The 13,216-nt window shown below is 38.4% G+C and overlaps 3 protein-coding genes across 3 annotated transcripts; 1 reads left to right on the forward strand and 2 right to left on the reverse strand.

Moving 5' to 3' along the window:
* Nucleotides 1–3,646: 3,646 nt before the first annotated feature.
* On the reverse strand, nt 3,647–5,860 carry LOC111787996 (putative UDP-arabinopyranose mutase 2). Its single transcript, XM_023668124.2, has 4 exons — nt 5,356–5,860; nt 4,704–4,954; nt 4,442–4,610; nt 3,647–4,205 (listed from the first exon to the last, which is right to left on the reverse strand). The coding sequence occupies exons 1-4, from the start codon at nt 5,659–5,661 to the stop codon at nt 3,870–3,872; spliced, it is 1,062 nt and encodes a 353-aa protein (XP_023523892.1). The 5' UTR covers nt 5,662–5,860; the 3' UTR covers nt 3,647–3,869.
* A 2,122-nt stretch (nt 5,861–7,982) lies between these two features.
* Nucleotides 7,983–10,048, forward strand: LOC111789053 (COBRA-like protein 4). The gene is made up of 6 exons (XM_023669689.2): nt 7,983–8,119; nt 8,213–8,292; nt 8,357–8,813; nt 8,904–9,051; nt 9,143–9,420; nt 9,531–10,048. The coding sequence occupies exons 1-6, from the start codon at nt 8,068–8,070 to the stop codon at nt 9,815–9,817; spliced, it is 1,302 nt and encodes a 433-aa protein (XP_023525457.1). The 5' UTR covers nt 7,983–8,067; the 3' UTR covers nt 9,818–10,048.
* An 8-nt stretch (nt 10,049–10,056) lies between these two features.
* Nucleotides 10,057–13,106, reverse strand: LOC111789052 (protein COBRA). The gene is made up of 6 exons (XM_023669688.2): nt 12,853–13,106; nt 12,071–12,150; nt 11,384–11,840; nt 11,091–11,250; nt 10,735–11,018; nt 10,057–10,650 (listed from the first exon to the last, which is right to left on the reverse strand). The coding sequence occupies exons 1-6, from the start codon at nt 12,941–12,943 to the stop codon at nt 10,355–10,357; spliced, it is 1,368 nt and encodes a 455-aa protein (XP_023525456.2). The 5' UTR covers nt 12,944–13,106; the 3' UTR covers nt 10,057–10,354.
* Nucleotides 13,107–13,216: the final 110 nt, after the last annotated feature.

The following is a 13,216-nucleotide window of genomic DNA, read 5'->3' on the forward strand; positions in this document are numbered from 1 at the left end:
TATAAATTTAGTTTTTTCGTGTAGTTTTGATTAGGTTAATATCATAACACTCAATTTTGACGTAGTTGACGGAGATAATTTATCAAACAATGGATAATACATCGTTTATTAAGTAAAAGAGAATCATGCCAAGCGGGACGATAAAATATAATTGAGAATAAAAAGAATTTACTTTTTGTACCACTTGTCTTAGATTTGTCATTTTTGTTTTGGTACTAAAAATTACATATTTGGTTTGTGAAAAAAGATGCTAACCTAGGTTTTGACCAAAATAACCAATACTCGAGGAACAAAATGGTTGGTGGGATGGGGTTAGTTTGGTCAATAAGAAACAAAAACTAAATAATAGATTGATACAACCATATCCTAAAACAGGTAAAAGGGTGTCTCTATATATAAAATTAAAAAAAAAAAAAAAAAAGGAAATTGTAGGTACGAGATTCTTAACCTATGATTACGATGTTAGAATTTGAAGTTATATAAAAAATTATGTCTTAAGGCTAACATGAATATTATTTAAAAATAGATTGGTAAATTTTATAAGTAAATAACATAATTAAATAAAAATTTGTAGCATAAAATTATTAATATTGTAAGGGAATGAATAGACAGGTAAATAATTTGGGGGACAAAATAACTAAAAAAACACTTCTTTTGACATCATGATTTGTCAAAAATTGCAAAATAAAAATTGGAAATATCTTAATTATTTAATTAATTCAATTACTTTATTGAATTATTTCATAATTTTCTTTTGCATGGGATTGTTCACTGTACATTTCCAACGAACCTCGGAAGTTACCGCCGCCGTACGGCGGCGATGGCTACAGCGAAGTAACCAGAGAAGAAACGGCCTGCGCCAGGGGGACTGTTTGCCACGTGTGGACACGGCAACTCCATGTGTTCTCTGTTCAAGACAAAGAAAAATCACTTCCCAATGGTCACAGCCCATTTACAGTTACGCAGCTGAGCACGAAAAGCACTTTCTGCTCACTACGTGTCGCTCTACTATTAGTCTGTCATTCACACAGTCTTTGCTTCCGGGGGTTGTCGACTCCTCCGCGAGAAACTGTAGAGTATAATAGCGGACAACTTGTTGAACTGTACGGTTAGCCGATTTGACGTGCCACGTGGCAAGACAAGAGGGCAGTTGCACGGAGAGTGCCAGGTTTTGGTGGGTGAGAAAGATGCGTCCTTTTTTAATTTTTAAAACACATGATTTAAATTAGTTAAAAATATTATAATTTTCGTTTAAAATAAGATTTTAATTTTTTTTTTGTTGGGGCGTGAGAGGTATTTACGGATTTGCCCTTCATTAACTATGCATGTCGTTTCAGAGCAGGGTCAACAGTACAGCGTGCTTACATTGGATTGTCTAAAAGTCAAATCGAAATATTCAATTTATAATAATAATAATAATAATAATAAATAAATAAAAGATAAAATGTTCAGATAAAAATCTTGATTTTCAAGAAATTAAATTTATAAATATTATTTTTATTTATTATTGTTTTCTTTTTCCCTAAGTTTTGTTTAAAATAAAAATAAATAAAAAAACCATTTTTAAGAATTTATTTTGGTTTTTTAAAATAAAATTTATTGTAGATAAATTCTCGTGAGGTCACCCAATATATAATTATTCTAATCAAAACGTGCTTAGCCATTGAATTTGTATAATTGAGTTATCGAGACTATCAATTATTCTAAATCTTTTTTAATCATCTTAATCTCATGACCGCTCTCATTCAAATGTGATCTCGGTTAATTTATGTACCCCTCATTTACTCAGATGTCACACAAACTCTAATGCTTAAGTTAATAAATAGTGTGAAGTTGTGTCTGACCGAGAATCAAATTGCATATCAACTTGTGGATGAGTATCACAATTTAAAGGAAGTCTCAATATGAAAACCGGTTTGTCATATTGTTAGTCTATTGGTGACAAACACGCTAGATCACTATAAGGTGCTCGATTCTTCTCCTTGCATCTCATTCACTCGTTCGAGTGGTCCCAAGCGTGTGACTAGATAGGAGAACGATATGTGGAAGACGTTTCTTTTTTAATCCACAACAACTTAAATGAACACATTTTGAAACCATACCTCTAATAGAAAGATTTTCCCCACATTTTGACCCTTTAGATCATGCAATTTAAAGGATTTGTGACTAAACATGCTTGCTTTACATCTCCGAGCTTTACCATAGGTGCTAGGCACGTATTTTATCTTTCTTAATTTCGGAAAAGAACGATAGCTACATGAATGACGAAATTTAGAAACCTCTCCCTAACAGACGCGTTTTAGAAACCTCAGCTGAACTTGGGCTGTTACAAAGGTCTCGAATTCATCCATTTAACCAAATTCAACTTCAGTTCAATTCACTATCTTGTTTTCAGATTTAAGTCCTCGAATTACGTGATTAGTGGACTCTTCATCTCTGATTCGACTGACCTCGTGAACCAGAAATAGGGTATCAATGGTGGAAATAGTAGGCATTGATGAACTAAAAATATCAAATTTGTTGCAAATATTCCTTTCTTCAACATCACTAATTGAATTATAAAGGGAAAAGTTTATTTATTTTTTCCCATTTTGTTTGGTATTAATTATCCTCACTTTTGTTCATCTTCTCCATCTTGGGAAATTAATCATCCCACTAACCTCTCTATTAAAATGGCATCCTGACTTGGATCCCATAATTAGAGATGCTAATTTATCCAATATTACACCCATAATATATCTTCGGTTCATGTAACAGCTCAAGTCCACCGCTGCTAGATATTGTCTATTTTGACTCGTTACATATCCTTTCTACAACCAATGTGAGATCTCACCATCCACCCTCCTTTGAGCTGAGGTTCAGTGTGCTCGTTGGCACTCAGCCCAGTGTTTGGCTCGCTGGCACTCAACCTCACCGTTTAAAAATGCGTCTATTAGGTAGAGGTTTCCACACCCTCCACACCCTACACCCTTGTAACGAATACTTGTTCCCCTCTTCAGCCGATGTGAGATCTCACAATTTACCCTCCTTGGGGGTTAGCGTCCTTGCTGGCACCATCCAGTGTCTAGCCGTTGGCCCGTTACATATCGTCGTCAACCTCACGGCTTCAAAATGCATCTGTTGGCTTCAAAATGCATCTGTTAATGAGAGATTTCCACACATTACACGCTCCTCTCAAACTATTGTTGGATGAGAGCATGGTTGAATGGTTAATATCTAATATTCGTTGTACGAAAGATGGATCGAAAAAAGTAAATGGGAGATGATATTTTGTACCTTATATCATGTTCATATTCTTATTCATGCCAACTTTTGCAAAGTATTCTGAATTGGAAGAAGCATACTACTAAAACTCTTTGGCTTGGCTTCTCTCTTTTCTGCTATCTCTACCAAAGGGGAAAGCTCTTTTTCTCAGACCCTTATAGGGAAAAAGTCTTTGTTTGAAGTTCAAATCTTCATCATCATCATATCTGCATTTGTGGAATTTCAACTTTGTGCACATTCTTCAAAACCTTCATGAAAGTGAAGAGCACAGAGGAGAAGACATCATAATGCTCGTATATTAAGATATTAAAAGTTCACAAACAAACACAAATAACATAGTTCAACATTGCCATAAAGGTGTGTACATGAACCGACAACTCGAGAAAATAACTTGGAACAATGTGAAACAAATATTACTAAATATTTCTGGGTATCACAACTGTGGTACAAACTAGAACCTGAATCACCATATCTTATTGTTTCTACAGCTTATATAGAACAGTAGATTGAAGAACAAAAAGTACATTCAAAATCCGAAAAATCACAAGTTATTAAGACTCAAACAACATCTATAGTTGCACGAAGATGGCGATTTAACTAAACGATTACGCTTTTCCATTGGGCAACTTAGCTGAAGCTCCAGTTGGGTTGAGATCATCCCAAGCTTCAATCCAAGTCACCATGGCATCGGCCAGCTTGTCGAAGTAAGGATCAACTTTGCTGAGCTTGTCCTTGACTTGTTTGGCCAGCTCAATGTAGCACTTTTGGACAGTGGTGCAATCTTTTGGAAGAACAACTTGCTGGAAGAATGGGATGATGTCTTCCTGCCAGAAAATGCCCTTGTACTCCTTCCTCAGGTTCACAAATGGGTTGCTTGCCTTGCTATGGTAGATGTAGGGTAGTCCTGTCTTCACTCCCAACCCCAGATGATCACATATAACCTACATGTATGTATTCGGTCGATTAATCTTTCGGTCGATTTATCGTTCAGATGCATCACAGTTCTCATAGCAGAATGCCATGTGCAATCTAACCAATCTATAATTCAGCAGCATTGTATTTGTTCTAACAGAATGATTTCCAAGATTTGCAGATTGAAAATGAATTCAGATTAAAACTATATCTACGTCAACATGAATATGATCTATCCATCATTTAGAACTGTTTTCATACACACCTTGATGCACCAGCCAGCCCACATATCGTCGTATCGACCGATTGGCTGCCCGTCGCCCATGAGTCCAAAGTACATTGCAGGGCCGATGAGGTCTCGGTCGAATGCCAAATTCATACCACACATGGGAAACAAAGTGCCTTTTGGGATTGTCAGGACAGCATCCACAAACCTTTATCAAACAATGAAGATCGTTAGACAACAAATTTGACTAGACCTTATGATTTTCATCCAAGTAGAGCAGCCTTTAGAGATTAGTCCTTACCTTGTGTTCCTTTCCAAAGGCTTAACAAGCTGAGTTGGAGCATCATAATCTGGGATATTAAGCCAGAGGCCATGAGAAACAGCGGTTGGGACACCCTCACGAAGACTGAAGGGATATCCACGCACAAAGTCAGCACCATCTCGATAAGGATCGTAAAGGGTGTTGAAGAAAAAGGGGGTAGAGGGGCAGAGGAGGTTCTTGATGTGCTGTGCAAGTGCATTGATTTGCTTCCCAGACGGATCACTGGCAACCTAAGCATCAAAGTTTAAACAAACAAGAGGCTCTGAAATGATCAAAAGTTTCTTACATTATTATTATGAATGAACACAAAACTACATAGAGAATCAAACAGAAACTGCAGAGGTAAACTGAATAAAGAGGAATACAGATCATCAGAGTGCAAGAGGATGCAAAGAACAATCAGAATGCAGATTTAAAACTAGACCCAGTTTTCAACAACGAAAAATGCAAGCATTCTTGTAATGGAACTTTTCACAAACAGATGGCGGGCATGCAAAAAAGAACCAAGAGAAAAGGGAAACCAATCAAACCCATCACGGAATCACACATGCAGTAACAGAGGAAAAAGAAAACACCAAAATCATAAAGCCAAAAGCCCAATCGGAAAAGTGGAAAAAGCGAAAGAACTCACAAAGCAATCATCATCAATGGTGAAGATATACTTCTTTTTGGAGACCATATACCCAAAGCATCGACAAGCAGAGTCCTTAAAGGAAATGCAGTTGGCTCTAGGGCCGAGAATCCGATTAATGTCATTGCGATTATAGAGCTCATAATCGAATCCCTCAGGGACCTTGATGATCTTGGAAGGGTCGCCATCTTGGACTATGATCAAATGGTAAGGCTGAAAGAAGGGCCTCCACATCTCGAGGAAGTCGAGGTTTCTAATGGTGGGGATGACAATGTCGAGCTCATCTTTGAGCAATGAGGACGCCATGGGAGAGGAAAAGAGAGGTAGAGAAGCCGGAATCTAGAAATGGGGAGATGGCGATGTGAAGGAATTGGGCATTGGGAGTGGAATTATAACTGGGAGATTGCGAGAGGCCGTGGAGTTAGGCAGAAGCGAGTGGCTTAAAGTCGCCATTAAAGCAGAGAGCGAGGTTTCTGAATTTCAAAGGTAACGAGGAATTGTTCTCTGGTCAAACTCGCCGAATTCCGCGGATAGATTTTTATTTTTATTTTTATTTTTACAAACCATCAATAATTAATTTCATGTCATTTAATTTAAATAATAAAATTTCATAAATTACTTTCTAATTTTAAGATTTTAGGTTGGATTTTGGAATTATTTTGTTGGTTTTTTTCCTTAAAAAATAAATGTGAAATATTAGAATTATTTAATTGATTAGGAAAATATTATAAATATTTTGATGATATTTTGGAATATATCCCAAATATTTAATTGATTAAAAAGAAATTAATTGAGAATTAAGATGTTGCTTGTAAAAATAAAAGAAAGGTTGAAAAAAAATATTAAGAAAAAGGATGTTACTTTGTGAAGCATTTATTAATTTAATCAGTTATATAGAAATTTATAAATTAGGAAGAGTGAGATCTAGAGACGGAGATACGTGCGGAAACAGAAACTCGCACGTGCATCCACATTCCATTGCGTTGACTAAAAAAAAGTTATAATAGATTACCTGTACAAGATTACTTGTAGCCTTTCCAAAATTATCAAAATATATATATATATATATATTTGGAAATCACTTAAAGCGTGCGTTGGTTTGTAGATATAATCTTCAATCTTATAAGTAGCTAAAGTCGTTGAATAGAAAGGTCATTAGGTGTTAAACTTAAATTCTAAAATCTTTGGCCTTGGTGTTGGCTGATACTGCTCTCGTACAATAGTGTGGGGTTCAAGTCAACTACGAAAAAGTTGGTGGGTATGTGATACTCGAAATTGAACAAGTTGGCGGACTAGACATATACAAAAAGTACTATTTCATCTAAAGGAGTCGGGTGATCTCCGAAGAAGCTTTCTTAAGAAACATGTTTGTGAGATCCCACATTGGTTGGGAGGAGAACGAATCATTCTTATAAAGAGTGTGGAAATCTTTTCTTAGGAGACATGTTTTAAAAACTTTGAGACAAAACTCAAAAGGGAAGACACAAAGAGAACAACATTGCCTAGCAGTGAGCTTGGGCCGTTACAAATCATATCAGCGAGAAGGCTGAGTAGGGAGGACACGAGGTAGTGTGCCATCAAGGACGCTGGGCCCCGAAGGAGGGTGGATTAGGGGTCTCACATTGATTGAAGAAGATAACGAGTATCAACGAGGACGCTGGGTCCCTAATGGGGTGGATTGTGAGATCTCACACCGCTTGGGGAGGAGAGCAAAACATTATTTATAAGGATGTGAAAATCTCTCCCTAATAGACGCGTTTTAAAAACCTTGAGGGGAAGCCCGAAAGGGAAAGCCCAAAGAGGAAGGAAATCCCAAAGAGAGCAATATCTGCTAGCGGTGGGCTTGGGCCTTTACAATGTTAGAAAAGACAACAATATGTAAAAATGGAACGCACTGGTCTACAAGAGGCATGGTCGTCTCCAATCTCAAAAACAATTCAAGAGGTCGAGAATATAGAGTAATATCGATGTCAAATCCAGATTCAAAATCTCGGTCGGAGAAGTGTAGTATTGAAGCAATTTATGAGAAGTCTGCCAAATGCAACAGTAGTTTGGTAGATCTGTTGTCTTTTTGGGTTTTCATATCTCTCCCTCTCTCTTTATACCTTTTTCCCAACCTGTTTGCTTCCTTCAAACTCATCCAAATTGGTTACAACATTCAAGAAACTTAGCCTTGCCTTGCCTTGCCTTGCCTTGCCTTCCATGTCAGGTCTTAGGCCCCCATGACAGCCACAAGGCCTCAAATGAGCACACAATTAACCTAAGTACTTCAAAACATACACATAATAATAGTAAGGAACACAAATTCTATGAGTATTTACTATTATCTTATGATCTTTGAATGAGTATCATAAAATTTTGAGCAATTCCCAAAAGGGTATTAAGCAGGGTAGGTGCAATTTCTTTATACCTGATATCACAGCAAAAGCTACAAGGTCATTTGAGTAACTTCCACGCCTAAGCCATTACACATCAGCTTCATCTTCAACCCTTGTACCGTTGAGATGTTAACTTCTCAATCTTCATATGTCCCGCCATGTTTTTCCCACCTAGCCCTTGCTTCACGTTATGGGAACTGAACAGAACAAAGAACATAAAGAACAAACCATAATCTTATATAAAGCTTTCAACGACACCCTTTTGGTGTGTAGTTTATTGTTCATCTTCCTCGTTCATCTTCTTGTAGAACTCGTTTGCTCGACTTAACCGACAATGAGCTTGATTGTTTCAGCTGTTTTCCTTTTTGTCATATTTTCTCTTGGAGGTGAGACTTGTTTTTGCCAACTGGAGTTACCTGTCATTTTGAACTTCTCGTTCGTGTTTTGGTGATCAATCTACTTGTGTTTTTTGGTTGCAGCTGCGTATGATCCGTTGGATCCGAATGGGAACATTACGGTCAAATGGGACGTCATGTCTTGGACGCCTGATGGCTATGTGGTAAGAACTTCTATTCTGATATGAGTTTTTGAATCTAGTCATATGAAGTCGGATGATTTTGTAGGCAGTTGTGACATTGAACAACTTCCAAATGTACCGGCACATAATGAGTCCCGGGTGGACGATGGGATGGACGTGGGCGAAAAAGGAAGTGATATGGTCGATGGTCGGGTCGCAAACGACCGAGCAAGGCGATTGCTCCAAGTTCAAAGGAAACATTCCTCACTGTTGTAAGAAAACCCCTACTGTTGTGGATTTGATGCCAGGAGTTCCTTACAATCAGCAATTTACAAACTGCTGCAAAGGTGGGGTTGTGGCTGCTTGGGGACAAGACCCTCAAGCTGCTGTTTCAGCCTTTCAGATCAGTGTTGGCCAAGCAGGTACTTCAAATAAGACTGTCAAACTCCCCAAGAACTTCACTCTGCTTGGTCCCGGCCCCGGGTACACTTGTGGCCCTGCCAAGGTCGTGCCTTCCACCACCTTCCTCACGCCCGACCGCCGTCGCAAAACTCAAGCTCTGAGTAAGAACACGTTCATTACAGTCCTCCATCTGCATTTCATCGACGAGTATAACGCTGTAATTTGGTCATCTTTCTTCTTTTTGTGTACAGTGACTTGGAATGTGACCTGCACTTACTCTCAGTTTTTGGCCAGAAAAAATCCTAATTGTTGTGTTTCTTTCTCATCGTTCTACAACGATACGATCACGTCTTGTCCGTCTTGCACCTGTGGTTGCCAAAACAAGAACAGCTGCATCAAGTAAGGCTAGCCATTTCCATCTCAATTCTTGTAAGTATTGCCATTAGTACAGCTCAGACCTGAACTGTGTTATGCTTTGCAATGACTGCAGGAGTGATTCTAAGATTCTTAAGCTGGTTGGAATCAATACACCAAAGAAAGACAACACCCCGTTGCTGCAGTGCACGCATCATATGTGCCCGGTTCGAGTTCACTGGCACGTGAAACAAAATTATAAGGAATACTGGCGGGTGAAGATCGCCATCACAAACTTCAACTATCGAATGAACTATTCGCTTTGGTCTCTCGTCGTCCAGCATCCAAATCTGAACAATGTAACCCAAGTTTTCAGCTTCAACTACAAACCCCTTGTTCCCTATGAATCAATCAGTAAGTAAAAGCATCAAACTCCAAAACTGTTTTCTACTCATTGCTCTTTCCTTGACATATTCACCGAAAGAGGAGAGCTAAGACACGGTTTTTGCTCCTGATATACACAGATGACACGGGAATGTTCTACGGGACGAAGTTTTACAACGACCTTCTGATGGAAGCAGGGCCATTTGGGAATGTACAATCAGAGGTATTGCTGCAAAAGGATCAGAACACCTTCACCTTTAAGCAGGGATGGGCATTCCCTCGGAAAGTTTACTTCAATGGCGACGAGTGCATGCTTCCACCACCGGATACATACCCGTTCCTGCCAAACACTGCCCGCCAAAGGCCCGTCGCCCTCTCAACATCATTTGCTTTGCTGCTGCTCTTCCTGCTGCTAGCTATTTGCTGAGTCCCTTTCTAGAATTCAAAATTACACATGAAGAAAGAATGTAATGTAATTTTTCAGATCAAGTCCATATTTTTGACATATAGGAACAAAATCACCTGCATACAAGAACTTACAATCTTTTAGAAAGTTCAAAATGAAGAATGTCATATTCCGAAATTCAGAATCCATTCTCTTCCTGTAATCTACTTTTCCATTCACAAAAATTCCACTGTTCCATGAAAGAAGATAAAGATATGGAATGAATCAAAGTAGCAGAGAAACATTTACTGACAACAATTGATATGTAAACATGTTCCAAGTTTCCATGGTTAAGCATTATCTCAATGCAGACATGGAAGTCTTAGAGAGTTTCTGTAATATCGTACAACATTTACAAAGTGAACTCGATCACGAAAAAGTTCACCGAAGAAAAACAATTGTGTAGTTAAAAGTCATCATCCATATCTGAGATTCATCAATTCTTTGAATAATTGTGTGTGCCAGACTGATCGATCCACTTCAAAACTTCAGAATGACTCGAGTATACCAGGGAAAACGTTATGCAAATAAATGGCGAAGGGAAAGGAGAGTCAAGGAAATCGACAATAGCGTAGTAAACAACGAGACACCTTGCTTCAAACCCGTGTTTGGTGAGTGGGGATAGGCATCTGGAGGCGGCATGACGCAGTTGTCGCCATTGAAATAAATCCTCCGAGGGAAAGCCCAGCCTTTATCGAATGTGAAAATCGATGGATTCTTTCGGAAAAGTAGCTCTGTCTGCACATTCCCAGAAGGGCCTGCTTGCATGAGCAAATCATTGTAGAACTTGACTCCCCACAGGACTGCAGTATCATCTGTTAGAAGTACGCATACATTTATTTAAATTTAAAAGAAGAGGAACAAGAAAAAGATGTTTCCGAGAAGAAAATGTATCCTACTTATAGTTCCATATGGATTGATCGACATGTAGTTGAAGCTGAAAATCGTTGTTAAATTGTCGAAATTGGGATGTTGGGCAACTAAGTTCCAATTTGTATAGTTCATCGCGTAATTGAAGTTTGTAATTGTGATCTTGGCACGCCAATACTCCTTATAGTTAATCTTCACATGCCAGTGAACTCGGATCGGGCACATATGGCTTGTACACTGAACCGAAGGTACCACATTGTTATTGCTAGAACTAGCATTGGTAACAACAGAGGCTAAATGCGGAGAATTTGGCCTGCAAATACACATGTTCACAATTAGTCCAAGTCATAATAGTTTATAGTTTTATATGAGGCAGATAGCTTACTCCACACAATTTTGGGCTCCCTTCAAGTTGTTTGGACAACCACACGAGCATTTAGGGCAAGAAACAATCGTGTCGTTGTAAAATGATGACAGCGAAACACAGCAAGTCGGAGTTTTTTGAGCCAGAAATTGTGAATATGTGCATGTAATATTCCATGTCACTGCAAACATGAAGGATTTGAAGCAAAATATCAGTGGACTAGTACAAGGATTTCTTGAATGGAAAGGTATTGAATTTGAAAGCAACTTAACAGGAAGATAGTACAAGTAAATAACTCTTTAATCTTTACTTACTCAAGGCCTGTGTAACTCTCCGTTTGTCAGACGAAATGAATTTGGTCGGTCTAACGATCTTTGCGGGTCCACAAGTATAACCAGGCCCAGGTGCTTTTAAGGTGAAGTTCTTTGGTAATCTGACAGTTTTATTCGAGGTTCCCGCAGCACCAACACTGAGTTGAAATGAACTCACTGCAGTAGTTGGATCTTGCACCCAGGAGTTGAGAACTCCGCCTTTGCAGCAATTTGCAATCTGCTGGTTATACGGAGTCCCGGGCAATAGATCAACAATGGTTGGATCCCTCTTGCAGCTATGAGGGATGTTCCCCTTATATCTCGAACAATCACCTTGTTCGGTTGCTTGGCCTCCCAACATGCTCCATATGACCTCTTTCTTAACCCATCCCCATTGCAGAGACCATCCCGGTGCTTGAATATGGCGATATTGTTGGAAATTATACATTGTAACGACAGCCTATACATTCACAAAATACGAGTTTAATATCTAAAACAAGCACAAAAAGGGAAAAGACAACTAAATTTCCCACTATAATCATCACCATAACACAATTGCTTATCATTTTATACAGAAATTAAGAAATCTCCTCCAAACCCCCTCATTTCTCTACACAATCTCTCTATCTCAAAGGGCTATCACACATATTGATTCTTATGAAATGAACACAATGATTCATAAACACTTACAACATAGCCATCAGCGGTCCAGCTTATAACATCCCACTTGATTGTAATGTTTCCATTTGGATCAAGTGGATCATACGCTTCTGAGAACCAAATAAGAAAAAACATAAAAAAGGATAGATCAGCATCACCCTCTGAAGTTCAAACAGTACGTAGAAGCTATTAGTCAAATCATAATGATTAAAAAAAAGAAAAAAGCAATATGGTCCATGAACAGAATTAGTAGCCTCAAGAACATAACCTTTAACAGCGTTAGGTATAAACATCATTTCTTATCCATTATTTACACACTCCTTTTTAAGATTGCTCTCAATTTCATCTCAGAAATTACATGAACACAGCATTTCAGAGTTAAGAAGAAACAGAGGATTTTCCTCAAACTCTGAAAATCCAGAACCTTATACATGCAGAGGGCATAATGCATTAAACCCAAAAATCCTCAACCACCCATTTGAAAGTTCATCAAAGAAAACCCAGAAACTAAAGTCCCCCTGTGAACAAGACCCAAAAACAGGATTTAAAAAAATCAAAGAAAACGAGAGAAACAAACCCCTGAAACTCAGAGTAATCAAGGACCAAAGCTACCATTTCATCATTCTTCAAATCAAACGAAGGAAGAGCAGACTCCAGAATCGACCAGTCACAAAAACAAGCAGAAAGAGAGGCCAAGTTTTCAAAACAGAGACGATTATGTAAACAAACAAACAGACCAACACCCATTGAAACAAACAACAAAAAGAAACAGAAAACAAAGCCATAAAGAATAAAAAGAAGAAGAATCGAACCTGTTGAAGTAAGAAAGGTGGAGAAGAGTAGCAAAATGGCGAGAATGGGAAGGAAAAAGGGTAATCTGAGAATGGGAACAGCCATGATCATGGATTTCCTAAGAATGTCTGGTTTTCTGGGGATTCGTGGGTTTTAAGCCTTCTTCAACGCTGAGAATGACAGAGAGAAAAAAGCAAGGAAAACGCGGGGAGAAGAAATGGAAAGGGATGACGAGAGGTTTTTGATCACTTGTCAAGCCGTTTTGAGGAGTACAGAACAAACCTTTTCGAGAGCCCACTCATAATTCTCCTCTCTTTCCCAATACACAAAATATACCAAACTGTCACTTTCCAGACCTAAAACTATATATATAAATATATATAT

Source organism: Cucurbita pepo, chromosome 2 (genome assembly GCF_057944985.1).
Source record: "Cucurbita pepo subsp. pepo isolate OVF chromosome 2, ASM5794498v1, whole genome shotgun sequence".
NCBI lineage: Eukaryota > Viridiplantae > Streptophyta > Magnoliopsida > Cucurbitales > Cucurbitaceae > Cucurbita > Cucurbita pepo.

Bases quoted from the DNA above. Each gene is read 5' to 3' on its own strand.
- LOC111787996 (XM_023668124.2), bottom strand. From the start codon at position 5,661: ATGGCGTCCTCATTGCTCAAAGATGAGCTCGACATTGTCATCCCCACC. The intron at 4,955-5,355 runs GTGAGTTCTTTC...TTTGATGCTTAG, and splicing joins CCATTGATGATGATTGCTTT to GTTGCCAGTGATCCGTCTGG. The intron at 4,206-4,441 runs GTGTGTATGAAA...ACATACATGTAG, and splicing joins GGGCTGGCTGGTGCATCAAG to GTTATATGTGATCATCTGGG.
- LOC111789053 (XM_023669689.2), top strand. From the start codon at position 8,068: ATGAGCTTGATTGTTTCAGCTGTTTTCCTTTTTGTCATATTTTCTCTT. The intron at 8,120-8,212 runs GTGAGACTTGTT...TTTTGGTTGCAG, and splicing joins TGTCATATTTTCTCTTGGAG to CTGCGTATGATCCGTTGGAT. The intron at 9,421-9,530 runs GTAAGTAAAAGC...TGATATACACAG, and splicing joins TGTTCCCTATGAATCAATCA to ATGACACGGGAATGTTCTAC.
- LOC111789052 (XM_023669688.2), bottom strand. From the start codon at position 12,943: ATGATCATGGCTGTTCCCATTCTCAGATTACCCTTTTTCCTTCCCATT. The intron at 12,151-12,852 runs GTTCGATTCTTC...TTTGGTTCTCAG, and splicing joins CACCTTTCTTACTTCAACAG to AAGCGTATGATCCACTTGAT. The intron at 11,019-11,090 runs GTAAGCTATCTG...GTGTATTTGCAG, and splicing joins GGAGCCCAAAATTGTGTGGA to GCCAAATTCTCCGCATTTAG.